The following is a 21,097-nucleotide window of genomic DNA, read 5'->3' on the forward strand; positions in this document are numbered from 1 at the left end:
ATTTTATATTTTTTATTTTTTTGAGTACTGATCATGATTAATAACTTTTATATTAACTGTAATAAGACACTGGCTCTGTACTGGTTTACAGTGTGAGAAGCTACAAAAAGCCACAGACCTGTTGATTGCACAAGACTTGAAAGCCCTGGGGGAGAAATGAATATATCATTTGTGTACGTGTGGGGTGAAGCAAATACCAGTTGTCTAATAGCTTTCACACAAGCCTGATTGAATTAGATGGCCATGAGGACCATGTTGCTAATTGAATCACAAGAGTCTGTGTTGCAAACAGTGCTAGCTTGTGTTCCCTGTGGAAGCGCTGAGYCTGGGGAGGGGTTGGGGTTAGCAGGGTCTGGTTCGCTCTCACTCACCRGAACAGACATTCAGCTTGTGGCTGCTCTTCCTTTATTTGAGACTCTCATTTCACAGGGTCACGCCATATTTAGATGTGCGCCGTTAAAAAGGTTGATAGTCTACTGTAAATTTCACGCTAGTGAGGTTGTAAAGGTAATGGKAGCGCTGTTGCAGAAGCTAACAGGTTTTAATTTTTAAAGAAACAGCGGTGCATGTTGATGACCACAGTCTGTCACTGCGATGATTTCTATCTTCTTTTTTTAAGCAACACAAATAAATAGAGACAGACATATGCAGTAGGTAAGTTTTCTTTCACGGCCTTTTTAGTCACGGTGGAATATTCAGCATCCACACATGCTCGGTCCCACTGATGCTGGCCATTTCCACTGCTTTCAGCACCTTTTCCTGCTGTGCTCACAAAACCTAGCACCTCACATCTTTTTTTCTTTTTCCCTTTCTTTCTTTTTTCTTTTTTTATTCCAGCAGCCTTTTGTCTTTCACACCTTAAACACCACACACACACACACACACATACACACTGGCACACAAAGTCCTTGTCTTTCTTTGTCTCCCTTGTCTCTTCAAGAGTGTGTTCATTAAATAAAGCCATTTTGGGGAAGGTTCTGAAAAGAGGGAACAGGGGGGACTAGGGAAACGGGGGCCAGGAGAAAGTCCTCTAGCTGCTGCGATGCTTCAAAATGAGAGACAAAGACTTTCCCTGTCAGTTCTGTAGCGTTAAGGGGACTGGGTTTTTTTTCTTTCTTTCTTTTTCCCACAATAAATGTGGTTTTGGACTGAATCATTTGTGTCACTCATCTGATTATTCGGTAGTAACCTCACTGACCAGCTGAAAATCTACCAGGTACAATGAGAACGTTAAATCTCCAGTTTTGTTTGCTTTGTCTTTGTTCCCATTTGACCGCTGTCAAATAAATACATGTAACAGAAACCTGACCGGCTGTTCATAGTGACATTATTGGCTCTCTTTCTGTTCTACATCACATAAATACACTCACACAAACCAACATATTTTGTAACATTTAGCTTTCTTGTCTTTTTTATTTATTTTTTTGTTGTTGCAAGTGTTCTTCACTATAAATCTTTCTGACTGTAATATTCAGGAAACCTTTGAAACAGCCAGCAAAACACCTGCTATAAAAACTGGCTTAAACCCAAACAGAATAACTTACCTCACCTCACAGTGTCTCCTGTGCTATATTTATTCAGAGAGTCTCGCAAAAACCTCTAATTAAAGCTTTTATGCCACTATATATTATTAGCACTCATAAACACTGGCAGACACAAGCAGCTGGGGGTTTGGTACGCTTGTGTGGGGGAGGGATTCAGGAGATGTGTTTTAAGAAGTTGTGTTAGATTAAAGTAGTATAACACCTGGCATCTTAAATGATCACACGACACGAAAAATAAAACTCTCTCACTTCAGTGACAGGTGATTTCATTGTTTTAAAAGTTTACRTTTTTAGCATTAGAATGCCTTCTGTGTGCCTTAGAGCACTTTCTTGTGATTTAGACTTTTTGACGCAGCTACCATTATACTGAGTCCGAAGTGTTTATAAATTTCCTTAAAGCTTTTCTATGTGCCTTTTGTTCTTGACTTATTGGCACGTTTTATTGTCGATCCCATTTCCACTCCCAGTCTGTGGAGAAAATAGAAAAATGTGAGCTGTTTGCTCGTTGCTTTTGATGCYATTTATATCAGTAGGAACAACAGTGGTGCTTTTGTCAATAAATATTCTTACAATAATTACCTCTGCTTGGCAGAAATAGATTTGAAGTTAAAAGGAAGTGTTTAAAAAGTAGCCTTTAGTTCTCTTGTGTCTTGCTGCAGTGCCAACAGGATGATCAAACAGCTCAGCAGCAGCAGTCTGGGCTGGTGAGGAGATGGAGAATTAAAGCCCTGATCTGATTTGTAATCACTACTCTCCTTGTCTTTGCTTCCCTGCATCTGACACCAGCCAACTGTGCATCTCTTTAAATCTGTCATCTGAGTATAAAGTGGAAATTCCCCAAATTTTTTTTCCTGAAAATAATGGCCATAGCAAAGCACACAGGAATGCCAAGACATATAATACAGTGTTCTCCTGAACTGGATGGGATGAGTTTTTATGGGGGGAAAAAAACACTTCCTGAATAGGTTTACTTTTTTCTAGCACATAAATAAGAGATTGCAATCAGTAATTTCAAATATTTTTTTATCTTCTTTTAATCATTTTTGTGAGTTCTGTAAGTTTGAGTTATGTAAAAATAAACTACAGTTTAACGAAGGATGCACTAGTATGAAAATGTAAGCTGATATCGATGTCCGATATTATTATTAGCGTTATGGCCAATAATTGATATTTACCAATATTACACCAACACATAAATTATTTATATAGATATTAGGGTTGGGCATAGTTGTATCGTGTGCAATTAATCGTCAGAAGAACATTAATCGATTAATTTTTGACACTTGACGATTAATACGATTAATGCCACCAGGGGAGATTTCTCCAGTCAGTCCACTCGATGCTCCTCTCCACTTCAAATATGACAAACATTAAAAAAGTTCTGTAATTTATTTATCCATCAACATAATTTAAAAATTGATGTACAGCCTGAAGTTGGTAATTTTGACACAATTTGGAACAGATTTTTAAGAAGAGCAAATCTTTCCCACTAAATTGGTCATGTCATAAGGGTGTCCAGGGACTCCAGGGCATTAATCGTCAAATTAATCGTTATCGGCTAAATACCACAATTAACCGTGATTAATTTTTTTGCCAATATTGCCTAATCCTAATAGATATACGCACAAATACAAGTGTATTTGTTGATACCGTAAAACAATGACCAGACCACTGACATGGCTCTCTACTTTAGTTATTCCTGGCTGTGCAGCGTCACTATCATRATCAAACRGATACAACAGAGATTTTGTATGTATCTAAAAACATTAGTGTTCAGCCTTCCTTTTCAAAAAACATTCACCCCTAAAAAAAGAAATGACTAGCACAGCACAGCAGATAAAACATAAATAAGAATACAACTCTGWATTATTATATAAAACATTAATATAMAAAGATAAATTATCTATTTATAGTCTCATTGTTTTTAATCATAATATTCTTGTGTGATTTTGACACTAAATCTGTTGGCTGCAATGTGAGCAAGTATATTATGTCTATTAGTTTTGTATCTCAGTGGGGAAATACTATTAATTTATTGAACTGAGTCATCCATCAACTGTGGTAGCCTGGCATCAGCTTCATAGCTCAAGTTTATTTGTTTTTTAAACTTTTTGCAGATTTTTAAGTAATTTCTTGTGTTATGGATAGTCGGCATACATCCCGTACATTTAATGTTGGCACACCGATTGCCAAATTCCTCCAGTGAAAATTTCCCAAACAAAGCCATTTCCCACCTCTTCCCTCTTCTTTCTTTGTTTTCATCTTTACACTCTCACCCCCCACTCCCTCTTTCTGCCGTTTCCTATGGCGTTGCTCCTCACAGCCCCGTCCTCTCACAGATCTCACTGTGCCTCTGAGGTCTGATCCCAATTCCCCACATAGCTGTTGCCTGGGCCTCATTAAGAGACCCTGTTGACTGGCAGTGTGAATGTCCAGGCCTCATGTTTCGCTCTGTGCCCAGAACCTTTTCCCCCATCAATCATGTAAAAAGAAAAACATGTCAAAGTTAATACTTCGTGAGAAGATCTTTAGCATGATTTCATTTTTACCTTAGAGCAACTTTCTTCCGGTGACTTTTTTTGGTATTTGACTTTAAGAGATGGCGTTTGTCACACCTTCATCTTTTATAATATAGAAGATGAATTTGAAGCACAAAATTACCTGAATAGGGATTTTTTTGTGGCTTTATTTTGACAGTTTGATTTATAAGGAGTTTTGTCCTGTCATATTTGTTGGAATTTAAACGTATGTTCTACCTCACTGTTTAGTGATTTGTCTTTTTTGACGGGAACATTGCAAATGAACCTTAAATCAGTTCTGCCTTGTGATTTAAACTCTTTTGAATGGGAGTTACAGATGCTCATGTTTCTGTATTCCAGATGTTATAACTGAGTTGTAATCGCAATTACAGATGAAAAAAAAGGAAAATGTTATTGTTTTACTGTATGGAAAGTAGAAATAGATGTTAATTTGTATAGACTTTTATTTTTGAAAATAGGAGTTTTATAATGTTTATATAAAAGAAAAAATGGATCAAGGATAAGATAAAAATAAAAATAAATATATATATTTTTAAGGATTTGTTATGCTGGGTTTAGAACAATTTGCAAAAAGAAGCATTGTTTTGAATTTTTTTTATTTTCCTTTATTAGACTAATTGTCTATATTAGTTTTAATACAAAAGAATGTTGAAAAACCTGCAGGGTTTTACCTCAAATAAACAACAAGTCCAATGTGTGGATTTTCTAGGTTACTGTATTTGCAACACCTCTGTCTCAACATTTTTTTTTTTGTTCTATCAGTGGAGCAGGTGTTAGCTGGATTACCTGAAGCTAAACTACAGCTTTTTTTCTTGGCTCAAGATATAAGAAAAGCTCATGACATGGTGCAGGTGCAAATGCTGGAAAACGTCTTTTTTTTTTTTGTTGTTGTTGTTGTTGTTTTGTTCCGTTTTTACCAGTGTAAGGTTTAGGCAAAATGTGACTTCAGAGGGGAGGATAAGAGGATTTTACTTGGTTATTTTGTTTATCACAGAATTGATTGACGCTTGCGGCAAGACACRAACAAATTCACTTCATGTACAGCAGGTGATTCATCCGCACACGGGCAGATGCACAAAAACAATTTAATGGCTGATGCGCTGTTGATCGCTGTGTTTGGGATGAATGCAAGTTTCCAGAAAGGCACCCTTGAAAGAGCTCTTAACAGGGAAGCAGAGCACTTCAAACGTTTATCAGGCAACTACAGCCCTGTGAATAATCCAAAACAGCCTTACAATATGTTGCAATATTATTATTTTTTCYAGGCAAACATGCACAGGTGTGTTTTTTTTTTTATTACACTTTGTGCTTTTGTTGGACTCAAAGCCTGCATGGTGTTTTGATTGTTTTGAATCACCTTACATTATGGCTTCTTTTTCTGTAGTGCAGTGTAAGCAAATAGCAAAGCAAGCTGTTGCTCACTACCAAGGGYGTAACTTTAGGTCTGCCTTTGAGGGGGTTATGCTCTCTGCCTGTAAAATGATTCAGGATATTWTGGAGTTAAAATACATTGTAGTGCTTTAAATGTGATTTACTTAACATTTCTGATTTCTTTGTTTTTACTCTGCAGCTTTTCTGTTCCAAATCAGTTCAACAATTAAGAAAAGACTTACTTTTTACTCACATTTTTTTTACAACAGTCACAAATATTGTTATTCTTTAAAATACGACGTAAATTACAAAATTTTCCATGAGTATGCATTTACCTGTTGCACAACAATTTGGTGAGRAAAAATTACAACACGATTCAACAAATACATACATGTCAAGTCCTTCGGATGTTTACCTGTATGTTGAGCATCAAAAATCTGTCATTTTCACAAAAAAGTATTATTCAGCAGGAGRAAATAAGGGGAGAAGTTATTTCTAGCAGCACAGTGGTTGGAAGATGGTTAGTTGATCTTATGTATTGTTTTTATTTTTTTAAACGTCCTACAGGCTCTGACGTGTTAAAAAATTGTGAAACAGTTTTTGAAAAAAATCCATAAAAACATGGAAAAATCTGTGAGACTGCTCTATACGTCCGTGTGCCTGCAAAATGAGGGAAAGTCCCTGTAAATTGCGGATAATCTGTACAACTTGACATGTATGCAAATACAGCCGTATTTTGACAAGAGCAGACTAAAACCCTGCCTGTCATTTTCCGCAATTATGTCTAAACATATGACATGTTCAATTTTGAAATCAAGTCAAAGTTACATAAAGACAACAAGAGAGCTGCAGCTGTGTATTTATCCAGTGAATTTTTATTATGTTAGAGAAAATTGTCTTTTTTTTTGGGGGGGGGGGTATATTGACTGGATCAAATTATTGTGGGGGTCATAACCTCCCTAACCCCCACACAAATTACACCTATGCTCACTACAACATTATTTTAGTAACGAGTATAAATCATTAAATAAATTATATTTATTGAATTATTTCAGTTTCCTGAGTGACTTGTTGCTTAATAACTAAACGTCACAGTTTTTTTTCTTTAACTTTATCTGTTGTTTTGTTTATTCTCTTGTTTTAGCCTGTCCGTCTGGATTTTTCAAATCAACTCAAGGAGACGAGCCCTGCATGCAGTGTCCCATCAACAGTCGGACCACGAGTGTGGGTGCCATGAACTGCATTTGCCGCAATGGATACTATCGCACCGACTCTGATCCTCTCCAGATGCCTTGCACAAGTATGTGTAGTATTTCAAATGTTGTTTGTGAACTCTCAAACCACTTTTAGAGAGTATATAGACACGAGTAGTTACTCTTTGGTTTCAGAGATGAACTGTTTGACACATTTCGCACCCACAAGCAGAAGAACCCCGAGATCAAAGTGGGGACCATAGTCTGTACAGCTTTGAACAGAGGAACCCTGTCAGAGCTGTCTCTCACACAAATATATTGCTGACACGCTCAAAGCGTGTCTGTTCACAGATCTGACCYGGCAGACAAGGCTCGGCTGCCCTTCCTCTACATCACACAGTCCGTACTCCCAACCAGACTGGAGGTTAGTGGGCCAGGGCGCTCAGCTTTGTGAAGGGTCAGTCTCAGAGAAAGAGCCGAGGCGAGGCTTTCTCTTGTCATGCCAATGAAGCTRTTTRAATTAGAATTTGAATTTGAGAGGTTGKGAGAGAGAAAGGCAGAGGATAGATAGAGCAAAGTGAGCAAGAGCGGGGTAAAGTTTGAAGAAAATACGGCGAAATAAAGATGGAAATCGATGGAATGGAAACAAGGGTGTTTGTGTGAGAAATGTTAAAATCTGTTGATGTACACAGTGTTCTCCAACTAAAACAAAACGAGTGTGAGTGCGTAAAATAGCACCTTTCAGTGTTTCAGTTTTTTTTTTTTTCCGTATTCTCCTCCTGAGGCCTGTTGAAAGGCGAGAGGAGGGAAAAGATTTGATGGTCTCCAACAAAGAAGATTTGCATAAGCCTGGGTCTGGGAGTTGAGCAGCTGTTGTGAATGAGAGAGCAGCAGCCTCACGTCACCCGCATTAAACGCAGCGGGGCTCGGGTTTGATTAAGGCAAGACAACAGAACCATCAGAGAGGCCCGCCAGCTAATGGGATGGATATTAGTCCTCCTCCTTATAAGGATATGCCAAAGAGGAGTTATGCTTCAGGAAGATTCCAAGAAGGGCACTCCAATGGGCTTTTTTCCAGAGCTGAAGATTTGTTAATTGATGCCAATTAAAAGGAGGTTAAATAAGAAGTGATCGATTCAGATTAAGGGTGTTGTGGGCGGAGTGGAATTGTTGATCTCCTTAGTCCTCGAGGATATGTCGACCATAATTAGACGCACATGTCGGTAACAGATAAACAGTTTTCACTGTTTGTTTGTTTGGCCTGTCAGTCAACGCGTAGCAGCATGTGGAAAGTTTCCATTCTGTAATTTCTATCTGCTAAGTATGGCTTGAAAGGAAAACAGTAGGTTTCTCTCAGCTGCAGTAACCCTATGCATCCCGCCCATAAGTAAAATGTCAAGAATAGATGTTAAGAAAACACTCGACTAAGTGGACACCTACATTGAAAATGAGAGTGCAAATGAGCATCCCGGGGGAAAAGGCACTACAAGCTTGGAATGCAGTCAACTCAAAGAGCCTGTAGTGTCTTTGCAAGGTTGTGGAATGTCTCCCCTCCTGTAAAAAGGGTTGTGTAAGCAAAGATAGTAATTATGCCCTTCACACCATCAAGGGCGCAGCAGCACTTCCATCATTAAGTTACACTCGTGCTGTCCTTCAAATGTGGACTTCTGTGAGTGTTAACCGCATTTTATCACTTGGATGTCGACATGCTTGCCAAAACTAACTCAAATTGTACAAGTCAGTTATGAATGTTTATTCTGTCAAATGCACTGACTGGTTGCTAAACCTCAAGTTTACTTGTGTTTGGCCCTCAGCAGTTATTGATTTTGGACATCATTATTTATTTTTTTCTGTGTTTTAGTTGAAGAGTGAAATTCCAAAATACAAGGATTTATCTATGCAGCAACCTTAAAGGACAAAATCATTTGTTATATTATAATATTTCACCTATATTATAATAATTCACCTACACTGCCATCACTAATATGCACCTTCATATATATTCATTTATGCACTGTACTAGGTATATGTACATTGTTATATATCATGAGTATAGTGTTTTTGTTGTTTTTCTTTTACTTATCTTTCTTTATTCTGTCTCACCCTGTCCTGTTTTGAGCTGCTGTAATGTGCAAATTTCCCCACTGTGGGATCAATAAMGTTTTATCTTATCTTATCTTATCTTATCTTATCTTATCTTATCTTATCTTATCTTATCTTATCTTATCTTATCTTATCTTATCTTATCTTATCTTATCTTATCTTATCTTATCTTATCTTATCTTATCTTAATAGACTTGCAAGTTAGGGTTTGAGAAAGTGTTTCAAGTTGAGGTGAGAAGGGGGGCCTTCATCCTCATGGTTGCAATAATAAATGCTGAAATGTTTGCCTAACATTTTGACCAGAGCGCTTTCCTCCGGAATTATTTGTCTGTATTTGTAATCAAATGTTGTCATTTCTTCTAGCGGTCCCATCGGCTCCGCAGGCTGTGATCTCCAGCGTGAATGAAACGTCTGTGATGCTGGAGTGGATGCCTCCTCGAGATTCGGGGGGCCGCGAGGACGTAGTCTACAACATCATCTGCAAGAGCTGTGGCGGAGGTCGAGGAGGGTGCACCCGCTGCGGCGACAACGTTCAGTTTTTACCCCGTCAGCTCGGCCTGACAGAAACCCGGGTGTACATTAGTGACCTGTTGGCCCACACGCAGTACACGTTTGAGGTGCAGGCTGTCAACGGGGTGTCAGATCAGAGCCCCTACTCTCCTCAGTACTCCTCAGTCAACATTACCACTAACCAAGCTGGTAAGTGGGCCCATCTGTCTTTTTCAGCACTTTGTATTCCCCGTGTGGTTTTTCTCTTCCCTTTTCCTGTACTGTTTCATTCCTCCATATGCACATAATGCAGAGTGCACAGGACTTCACGAAGTCTGTTTCTCTCCTCTCCTGTATGGTGATGTATGCAGATTACGGGCTGTAAAAATGGGAAGCAGAGCACTGCTGATGATGTGACAGGCAGAATGTGATGGCCTGTTGGTCTTTATGTTGTGACCTCATCATCATGTATTTCAGACTTGGGAGCTGCCACCTACCCTCTTCATATCGTTCACTGATTACAGCTTCAAACAATCCAACCACTTGGTTTCAGAAACACATTTCATTTTTTTAAGTAGTACTCATTTTGCTCAGGATTTATATATAAAAAAGGTATTCTGGAAAGATGCTACTGAGCCCAYGAGGGGACGGGGGATTTTTTTTCTTTTGCGGTCCCACGCAAAAATATTGCGTTACCTCGCAATACCTTTTGCGTTCCCTTGCAAAAGTCGTTAAACACTGTTGTGCCTGCCGGTTTATTAACAAACTCACATGTTTACCATTAGCGAGTTACAGTAGCCTACTGCTTTAATTCAGCTTCAGAATGAATATATCACACAACCACGCATGGAAGTATGTCATATGACGATATTTTTGGCAGCACGACGGCTCAGTGGTTAGCACTGACGCCCCACAGCAAGAAGGTCCTGGGTTCGATCCCCGGTTCGGACCTGGGGTCTTTCTGTGTGGAGTTTGCATGTTCTCCTCGTGCTTGCGTGGGTTTTCTCCAGGTACTCTGGTTTCCCCCACCCAACAAAAACATGTACAATAGGTTTCTTTCAGGCCCAGGCCTCTCTTGAAAAAGAGATCTGCGATCTCAACGGGACTTGCCTGGTAAAATAACGGTAAATAAAAAATAAATAAATAAGTAAATAAAAATTTTAACACAGTGCAGCCACGTAACATCAATGTCAAATTCACGAACTTGTGGCGACACATCCTGTTTTGGTAACCGGATATTTCAAAATAAAAGTCTGATTTAATTCAGTTCATATACAAATCAAACTTTTGCGTGGGAACGCAAAACAATATTGCGAGGTAACACAAAAGTATTGCGAGGTAACGCAAAAGTATTGTGAGGGAATGCAAAGGTATTGCGTGGGAATGCAAAAGAAAAAAATTCCCCCATGTCCCCTCGCCGGCTCCGTAAGATGCAAACGGATTGTAATTGTTTTTTTTTCCCTGAATTTAAGTTACATAGACTTATCTTAAATATTTTTAGCCTTTCTTCTAAAACTTTGAGATTTTTCATTTCCACTTTGTGCCTCTCACATTTCAAATKTATTCACTGAGGCAGAAGTGTTGATTCACTCCTTAATTGTCTCTGTGAAATGCATCATTTAATGTGCCAAGTTTTGCTTCCGCAACCATTCATGCAAAAATTATTACAGGCTGGGCTTTTCTTTTTGCATCCCGATGGCAAAATACAGTACTAAAGTGTTTATTATTACTCATCCCTCAGACCACTTTTACATGGCTGCTACCCGAGGCTGGCTACGTGCTTTCCATGTCAGGGTATGCTAATCAGTTAGAGTCTTGTCTGTGCTTAACCACCTTTGTTTTTGGTTCATTTGAGTTAACCTTGGTGACGTTTTTCATGTAAGGGCATGCAAGATCTACTGTTTCATGAAGCAGTGATAAAGTGAGAACATCCGTGCTGCTGTCTTCTCAAATACAACCGTAAAAGAAAATTTCCTTACTTAAATTTATTGTTCTGAATATCAAAGTTTACTGAGATGTGTTTGTTTAAAGAAATGTCCCAAAGTACTCAGTGACAATGCTGAGGCTAAAATGGGACCTTTTATTCTTTCACTGACCTCCTTTTATTGTCTGTTTTGATTTGAGTCACTGGTGTGGCGGGTTAATGAGGGCCTGTGAGTGCAGTTAAGCGTTGTAATGAGGCCCCTGCCCCACTCACACTCACCGGGCCACAATAAGTCTGCCACCCCAACCCTTGGCTTCTCTGCTGCTCCTGCTGAGGGGTCCTGGCGGAAATTGGGGGGCTCTGCGCCCTCTCCACTGAAGTGCCCGTCACTTTGGATTAGGCAGCAATAGCTCCCGTCAGAACGAGCTGTGAAAAGAACTCAACTCTTGCTCGGTCCCACTCTATATTTCCCACCTTCCCCCATGGCCCTGTACGCTGCTAACTTTTGGGAAATGGGACTGGAGTTTTGCGAGTCCAAACACGACAGGGCTAGGGTCATAGGAACCAGGGGTTAATAATTGYATCTGGTTTGGGAAGCTTGGAGGTTATATAAACATCATGTCATCCTTAATGATCTCCGGCAGTTTTGTGCTTCCCTCTTTCAGTGCGAATGAGAGCATGACAAATAGAAAAACAAAGAAATCAGAATGTATAAAAAGTTCTATGCATCTGCACAGAGTAACCTTGCTTTTGGCTGCAAACTCAAGCCATTGTCTAAAAGCAACAAATTAATCTGTTTGTTTGAGCCAAGTCGTGTGAAAGCATGTCCCATTTCTTGTTTGAATTGCAGCCTCCTCAGCTATGACTTGTTGGTGTGAAGGTGGTGGTGGGGGGCGAGCAAAAATTCTCACTCTTTATACCCAGTCAGGCACCCAACACACAGTATTACCCACAGGCTTAACCACCCTCTCTGTAGGTGGTGGGTGACAGTTCCTCTGTGATAAAGGACGTGATTGCCTTGGAAATGTAGCGCTTGATTTCACACTGTAATGTCGCACTGAAGAAAATACTGGGCCGAAAGGTGTTTGATCTCATTTTATTTGTGCGTGACTAATTCTCCAGAACTCAGATGAGACATGGTAGACTAGACAGAACCCTTGAAATATGTCTCTTGCCATTTTTAAGTATGAATCATATTTAAGCCATCCACAGTGACGCTGCCATATTTAGCTACTGTTGGAACATGTTAAACTAGCTTAAGGCATGATGATATCCTGAAAACCTGAAGATGCCTGTCCTCCATGGTATTACACAGACTTTAAAAGTACCCGACAGCTGAGTGTGGTTTTAAAAGGCCAGCCTCTCGCACAGATTTACKGGTAGTATTTGTCTTTCTCTTTTCTGCATTTCCATGTTCTCCCTCACCTTTGGTTACGTTCGAAACTATTTAGCCATTGTGAAGTTTAGTCAAACATACAGTATGTGACAGCTAAGCAAATTTGTTGCAGGACATTTCACAACCCTAATCTGCCATTTCTTGTCTGCTCGCAGCCTAAGCTCCGTGGCTAGACAAGTTGGAAAAGCAATCAAGAGTGCGCTGTGCATATATGAATAAATCTGGGTATTTGTACCTGTGGAAGCAATTGTTCCATTCTAGGTCAGAATATCAAAGCATGCTCGTGCTGTCAGTAATATTCAAACCGCAAAGCTCTGTTTAAGCACTCTGTGGGCAAACGAAGGCTGTCACTGCCATGTGCRATGTTTTAGATGGTCTTATTAATGTACAGAACTGTAAATAAATTTTAAAATAAATTCACACACCTTAATGGCAAGACCAAAAGTTAGTTTCTAGCTCAATGTAGAAATGGTTTATCACCAAATTCAGCACCTACAACAGAGAACAACTCTTATCTCAATACTATATATATATATTTATATATTTATATAATATACTCTGGGGGGAATTCAGCCTTGCACACCAGATAAATCTGATCTGAGTGAATGCAGTCTCACCTTCTATAGTGGTTTTCTATATTAGATTTCAGAGGACATATTTGTTTAGACGTTTAATTCGCTCAAGGTGAGCTGCAGCTAATGGTATCGAGAAGCAGACACCCTGAATTGGTTTCTTATCAACTGAGCGGGTTGATTATGGATGTGAAACRCATTATGCAGAGGACCGGGGTGGGGGGATGAGTGGGGATGAGTGTAATCAGGTGCAGCCTTTTCATATGGTCGAGGCAAGATTTATGACTTAATTATTATCCAAATTGCTCAGGTTTGCTGTAACCAGGCTACTGGGGGCTTTGCTGCTTGGTTGGAGCAAAATGTGGAAAGCACTGGTGTCGAGCCAGGACAGGCTACCGGAATGTCCATCAGCAAGCCAACAGTGGCACCGATGCTGAAAGTTGGATTTGTTCTGGTTTTGCGGTGGTACAATGAGTTGGACTTTTTTAATCAGACACTAATGTGGCACACATATGCTGGGTTTATTGTTTGATAATGACAGACAATAATTAAAAATGTCAAGCGCTGTTTTTGAATGACAAGGATGGATTCTGAAAAATAAGGAGGGTGATCCAGATTCAGACAGGGATTCTGGCATACTTTGTGCAGTGTGACAGAGACAGAAGGTGATGAGATAGGCACATATGGTGAGTGCCAGTGTAGGTCAGCCAGGCAGACAGACAGGAGGCCTCAGCAGGCACCTGGAGCTCAACACTGACAGAGCCTTTAGAGAAGGCTGCACTGGTAATCAGCCAGCCTCACATCCACCATGGTACTGTTGAAACTGAGCAATATGATTACAACGAAAACAGTTTTTGAAAGAAACTGAGTGTATGTCGAGCAATCTGCAGGGTCGGCATAGGGGTTCATCAGATGACTTTAAATAACCTGTACATTGAGAGTACATTTAATTATGACTTCCCTGAAGAGAATTAGAACTTAGACTGTCAAAATTAACTAATTGTTCTTACTYTTAAATCATTTAGTACCCAGGTGAATCATTTGTCCCTGGTACAGCACATGAAAATCTGCTGGCTTCACTTGTTCAAGAGAGAGAGAAAAGATAGATGTATTTTTTTCTGTTGATTAATTTGGGTTAAAAGGCCACAATATTTTTGGCTTACACTTAGTGTTCTGTAAAAGGGAGCAAATGACAAAGCCCAATTAATTATTGCTAAGTGCATTAGCAGTATACTGAAATCCGTAAAAGATTGACTCTGTTTTAATGTAGTCGTTTATTTACTCTTTACATCCAAGAGCAGCCTAAGCAGCACTGCTTTTTAAATTTATTAATTTTTCTATAAACTTTACTAAATCAACCTCATCAATTAAGCAAATGAATTGGTGATAAACACAGTGGCACGCTCCCTCCTCGTCTCAATCAGCTACTTGTCTTTGTAGCCTCTTCCTGCTTGCCAAACACGCTCAGATTTCTGTTGACAGATGCATTAAATATTCTTTTGAAGGCAGCTGAAAAACAGAGTTGTCATTGTCTGAGCTACTGTCTCACCAGCGTCTAGAGTTTTTGGTTTAAACACAACAAGCTACTTCCCCCTTCTCCTTCTCATAMATCACTGATACCACCCATTTTGTGTGGTGTCTTTGTCCCAGTGGGGAGGTTGTCCTCCAATTGGAGGGTCAGGGATACAAGTCCCAGCAGTTTCAGAAGTGTCCTTGAGCAACGCACTGTACACCCTTAATGTTACCAACATGCTTATTCATGTATGAGATATAAAAGTGCTGTGTATATTATTATTATATTGAACATCCGTWGAAGGCTGAGAACCTTTGTTGTTAGCCAGGAGGTGCAGCTGCTGGTCCTTTTTTGTGCTGAAGTAAACACTCTTCAATGGTTTTGTATCTATACAGCATAGAAATTTATCAATTTACAATTATTACCTCCACCAARGGGAGGAGGTAATGTTTTCGGTCGCGTATGTCTGTCTGTCTGTCGTTCTGTCTGTGGACAAAATTACTCAAAAACCTATGGACGGATTTTCATGAAATTTTCACCACAAGTGGGTATTGGCCAAAGGAACACACCATTAAATTTTGGTGATGATCCGGATCATGATCCGGACCCAGGAACAGCCAATCAGCTTCAAGGAAGCTGACCGTCGACTTACAATCACATCGGATCATTCGTAGACGGGTCAACCCCCCGACATCCAATGGGATTGCCTGAAGCGGTGCAGAAGACCAATCACACGAAGGCACACGGAAATAAAACTTTACAAAGAATTGTTTTTACATCGAAAAACTTACTGTTTGTAGTTACTTTAATGTAACAACAGATCATTTTCATAATACATCGGCCTGCGCATCCTAACATTTTTGTATTTTGTGTTTACGTTTTTGGAATTTTTTTCCCCCCACCTGTATCGGAAAGGTAAGCTAGCTTACACACCACGCCCCGTTCAGGTCTTTTATCCAATAGATAACACTAAGGTTTTCTTAAACAATTATATTTATTCTGTTTTTTATACATAAATGTTTTCTTTTTCCTGATGCTGTTCCACTCCTTCTGTTGCATGTAATTTATTACGTGTTTAGTCATTGTAAAGTACGACGGAGCATTAGGGCCACACGAGAAGATTTTTTACATTATTATTACGAGATTAAAGTTGTAATTTTATGAGAATAAAGTCATAATATTATGAGATTAAAGTAATAATTTTACGAGATTGAAGTTGTCATGTTACGAGGGAAAAGTCATAATCATCACGTATCTATTTCCCGTTCTTCATTTACTCCTTATTTTCCTCACACCTTCTATCCTGCTACTGATAATTTCATCCTAATGTGCTAAAAGATTAACTATTTATTTATAGCAATACTAAAGAACAACTTGACAAGTTCCTCAACAATCCTCATTTTAATGCAGTGATAACTGCATGCTTTTTCGTGTAAAGGCTACAACATTATGACTTTTTTCTCGTAATATTATGACTATAAACTCATAATATTATGACTTTAAACTCGTAATATTACAACTTTAAACTCGTAATATTATGACTTTAAACTCGTAATATTACAAATTTAATCTCGTAATATTACGACTTTATTCTCATTATGACTTCATTTTTATATTACTTTAATGTTGTAATATTATGACTTTATTCTCGTAATTTAAAAAAAAATTAAAAAATATCTCGTTGTGTGGCCCTAATACTCCGTCGTAGTAAAGCACGTGACTTTACATGATTAAAAATGTAATAAATCACATACAAAACAAACACACACACTCACACACAAACATACGGCCTTGGCTTGGCGGAGGTTTGCTCTCTCCGAGTGCTTCTAGCTATTATTGTTTGTTTTTTTTCAACAAACCACACATAATTTGGCTTTAAAGAGTAATTCATCTCAGATCCAATTATTGTGCTTTATTCTAAAAATAAACATTTGTCTTCAGGCCAGAGAGAAATGTCTTAAACACCAACCTTCTGTCCAGTACAGCCTCAAAAACAACACTTGGCTGCCTGTTTTTTGTTCTTAACATTGTTCTTGATAACTGATCACAAGTTTCTAATGTGAATGTGTGCAAGTTATGAATGTGTGTCTTGTGTTCCAGTTGATGTTTTTGTAGAATTTTGTTCTTGGTATTTATGTTGCTAATACTGACAAGTTCAAGATCTTTTTCCACAGTTTGGTCTGTTTTATCTCATCTCATATTACCACTTCTAAATGACTTTGGATAATTTGATATGAAAACTACAATTTATTATTTTTTATTTAATAAAATACTTTAGATGTGTTTTGAAGCTTCTACTGACAGTCCAGAGACAAAGAAATGCTGCCTTTCCACTGGTGTTACCAACAGTAAAAAAAACATCGAAATGTATTCTGTGGTTTGTGGAGTTTTTCCTCTTGCCCGTTGTTTAAAAGAAGATATGCTGCCTGCTGATTAAACAACAGATTCAACCAAAGCTGTGTGAATCAAAGTCTTCGTTTCACATCGCTGCAGGAGCCAGCTCAAAACTTGTGTTCAGTCATCGCAGAGAAACTGACGGACCACAGTAAATCTGTGGATTCTGATTTGGGACATTAAAGTTTAAGAAGTTGTTTTAAATCATTCAAAATCACATTATGGCTTTACCAGGTTACTTTTTTATATTGAATCGTCATTTTGAGAATGTACAAATTTAGTTTTATTAGAAACCATATGTTTTGAAACATTTTTACTGTTTTACTCCACACTTATAAAACGCAGCATCGTCAGGAAAAAGGGTAAAATGGTAAAATCAGTTAACCACTTTTACTGTCATTTGTGATCGTTTTTGGCTTTTTTTCTTATAGTGTCACCATTATCATGGATTTTCTTTTTAGAGCATCAAGAAAAATCACCAAAACCAAATTTATTTTAACTGTATAAATGACTCTAATTTTCTTCTCAGTTTTGTATCATCATACACTATTTTGTGGTGCATTTACTTCATCCGAAGATCAGACCGGTTGGCCTGGATTTAAATTGTATCATCTTTAAGCATTTGAAAACTCTTTTTAAACCTATAAAGAAATGATTTTTGAATTAGATAATGATCTGAGTATGAGTGTATTAAAGCCCCCAGTCTTTTCCARTGCAGCTGTTTTAAAACTTGATCAACTGAAATCTCACTTTTCTAGCTTTACAGCACTGGAAAAAGTCTTTATAGACGTAAAACCCACAATCCTTTGCAGCTGGAGAAACAGGGCAGTTTTCCAGCATGCTAAAAGTACATGCAAATGTGGGCCTCTCCCTTTAAGACGTCTCGATCTGCAGCTCATAAATGGACATCAGTGGGACAGAGTGGAACAGCGGCAGCTAGTTTGGGAGACTGCCTGGTACAGGGCCAGCTGGTTCAGGTCCTCTGGGAGAGATTGCTCTGCGGGAAAACTGATTTTTTACAATGAAAAGGAAAGGGATTTACAAGTCCTGACCTGTTCTTGCAACCTCCCCCATCTTCCTCAAGTCCTTGCTGCCTGTACCAGAACGCCTAATCAAATCAGAGCCACATGGTTGGAGACATAGTCGGCTAAGAAAGATGCAGATAAAAGGCTTTGAAGCATTCTTGCTCTGAAGCATATGATCCATGTGTGAGTCCGTGTTGGAGCTTTTCCACCTTTCTTCTGTGGYGTCTTGTTTGTAAAGTATCAGTACACTGGATTGTGTTGATCGTGAGCTTAAATTAATTATTTGAGATACTGTGATTTCTTTCCAACCCTTCATCTAACAACTATATACATCACAGACGGTGGAGTGCCTTAAACCTCTTTATCTCCGAAAGCCTGTCTCGAGATTTTTTTCTTTTTATACTTTAAAGCTTTTGACRGAGCCTGYTCTTCTGCCAGCCAGCCACAATGGTCTCTTCTTTAGTTTGCTTAATGAAGATGCCCATCATGTTCATAGCAGTGCTTATTAAAAGAGGCCAAACTRTAGAAGTCAAGGAGATCTTCAAAGAGAACGTGGAAAAGCCCACTAAAAGAGTGTAATATAATAAGATTATAGGCATACATTAATTGGATGGATGAAACGTGAGGTAGTAGAGGCATGTCCCATTAAATTGGCTTGGATTTAATGAGCAGAAAAARCCCTATAAACTCCACATTTAATTGATTAGGGAAGTGACTAGGTGTTCAAATATGAGTAAAACATCTATTAGAGATGCTGAGCAAAACAGAGTCTTTGTGTTATTTATTTATTTATTTATTTATTTATTTATTTTTGGGGGGGAAGGCCAGAGCATCATTCTGGAATAAATTCTAAAAGACTGTTTTTTCCCTATCAGATCCAAGGCCGAGCAATAATGTGGGGTCTGAAACCTAATTCTCTGACAACAGCTGGGACCACCTATCCCTCACAATTAAGCAACACGATACTGTCCTCATGCCCATCTAAATTCATTATTTAATTTGATTGCTACCCTTGTTATTCCTGGGCTTTTTAGAAGTTTTGGTATAATAGAGTTGAAAAAATATAAACACAATCTGTTCACAATTAAAACGGTCTAAAATGTACTCACGCACGGGCAAAGTTAATGTTCGTCATACTGATGGTTTTCAAGCTTTGTTTTGGACAAAGGATACATTCCTGTGAGTAAAATATGAGCTGTGATTAACACTAGCACTCCTCTGTCCACACGCTCATTTTTYGCGGTGTATGGAGAAATCGTAAAATGCCCCAGTATTTTCCTTTCCTAGTCATCCATCTAATTTAGTTATAAAAACTTACAAACTCTGTCCTTGTCACTGTAACTGTTTCATTAATTTTAAATACAAAAAAGAGCATGCAAGGGGAAAAGCAATGAATAAAATCTGCAACGAAAGTGCGCATCTCCTACTTTGAAGAAAGTGATCTTACTTGATATACAGTAGATTTGGCTGGCTTTGTGTAAACAACAAGATTTTTTTTTTCTAACCCTTGTTTTTAATTTCTAATTACATTTAATGGCATGCCGTCCCACATGATTTGGAAATAATTATTGGATCAACACAGAAAATGGTTCAAAACGACTGCAACATGTCTTTAGTGGCATAATTCAATGACTCGTGTTTACACAATGGAAACCGAGTATTTACTTTACCCTTGAAATTATAGATTAAGTTGTGGAAGAAGAAAAAAATGTTACACTTGAAGATTGGAAGTGCACTGGAGACTTGTGGAAATGGAGTACATAAATTAGACGGACAAAAATGGTTTTCATATGTGGATCAGTGCTGTAGGCCTGGCTGTGGCGAAACGTTGACTTGGCATTCCACAGTCAATTGTCAGCTTAGCTTGAAACACATATACTGTATTGACTTGCAATACACAGCACAGCTGGATTTGTATTACAAACTTCATATTTTCACTTCGAGCCTAATGTTTCAACACATCAAGCTTATCAATGCAGTATTTACTTCAAACAGTCATGCCCTCATTTAATTTAATCTCAGTTTGTTTTCAATCGCGTCAGCCCTTATTGTTTTTTTGAAGGCAGACGCGGCGACTGCCACTCTAGCTGCCTGGAAGTTGTCCTTTAACAAAAGGAAACCACAGTGTTCTCCTCCAACAGCGTTTTTATGTTGGCATGTGTCCATCCTCTGTGCAGGAATACATGAGCTGCCTTTGTTTCTCTGGTCCTGTATCAGGTTACTAGGCATGGCTGCTCGGTGTGTTTAATGGAAATGCTATGCAGGAAAAAGGCCATGTGGCAGTCTTGAATATATGTGCATCCGTAACGGGATACTCGTGAGCTCCCATTGGAGTAACTGTTTGCCTTATTAGGCTGTCGTCTTGTGATGGCAAACAAACCGGAGTGCACTTTGAGATGGAGGAGATTCCTAAAGCTGGTGTCCTGACTGAAWACTGCAAACATTATTGTACTCCTGTCTCCAGGATAGCGATGTGATGCATGAGAGTGAATACAGGCCATCATAGTGAGAGTGCTTTGTTGACATGGTACCTAACACTTCAATTTGTTATCTTCCAGCAGCTGCATGTAACAACAYGAAATCACTTTCAATCCACTTTTTATGTGAGATATAATTTATTGTGTTAGACRGCTCTTTTTTCTKGACATGCAAGGTTTTCCTTATTATGGGAAACATTACTAAAACAGGCTATGTCACCTGGGGTAACATATGACTGTATTTTCTTCTCAGCACTACAGTTGTAGAGAAAATTGTCCACATGATGCTTTAATAAAGGCAGTTTCTCATAAAGATTGTAGATACTAAAGATTCATATGTTGAAAAACCACACACATACAACCTTATAACCTTATATTACGGGGGCGTGGTAGTTGTAGTTTTCCAGTCAATAGGTTTTCAACAGAGAACGCGTGCTGAGGGAGAGGTTTCTGACTTTATTGCTTGGACTCAGGGGAGCCACTGTGTTGCTGGCTGAGGGTGGTGTGTGTGTGTGTGTGTGTGTGTGTGTGTGTGTGTGTGTGTGTGTGTGTGTGT

At 38.8% G+C, this 21,097-nt stretch overlaps 1 protein-coding gene across 4 annotated transcripts in view; it reads left to right on the forward strand.

The window, feature by feature from the left end:
- Nucleotides 1-21,097, forward strand: part of ephb2b (eph receptor B2b) — a 124,680-nt gene that overhangs the window by 78,095 nt on the left and 25,488 nt on the right. For all 4 annotated transcript variants that reach the window (XM_014009597.1, XM_014009599.1, XM_014009598.1 and 1 more), the window contains exons 4-5: nucleotides 6,600-6,755; nucleotides 9,115-9,450. In XM_014009597.1, the coding sequence (XP_013865051.1) occupies nucleotides 6,600-6,755; nucleotides 9,115-9,450 (492 nt within the window). The remainder of the gene's footprint in view (nucleotides 1-6,599; nucleotides 6,756-9,114; nucleotides 9,451-21,097) is intronic.

The sequence above is a fragment of the Austrofundulus limnaeus genome, unplaced genomic scaffold, assembly GCF_001266775.1.
Source record: "Austrofundulus limnaeus strain Quisiro unplaced genomic scaffold, Austrofundulus_limnaeus-1.0 Scaffold59, whole genome shotgun sequence".
NCBI classification, from domain to species: Eukaryota; Metazoa; Chordata; class Actinopteri; order Cyprinodontiformes; family Rivulidae; genus Austrofundulus; species Austrofundulus limnaeus.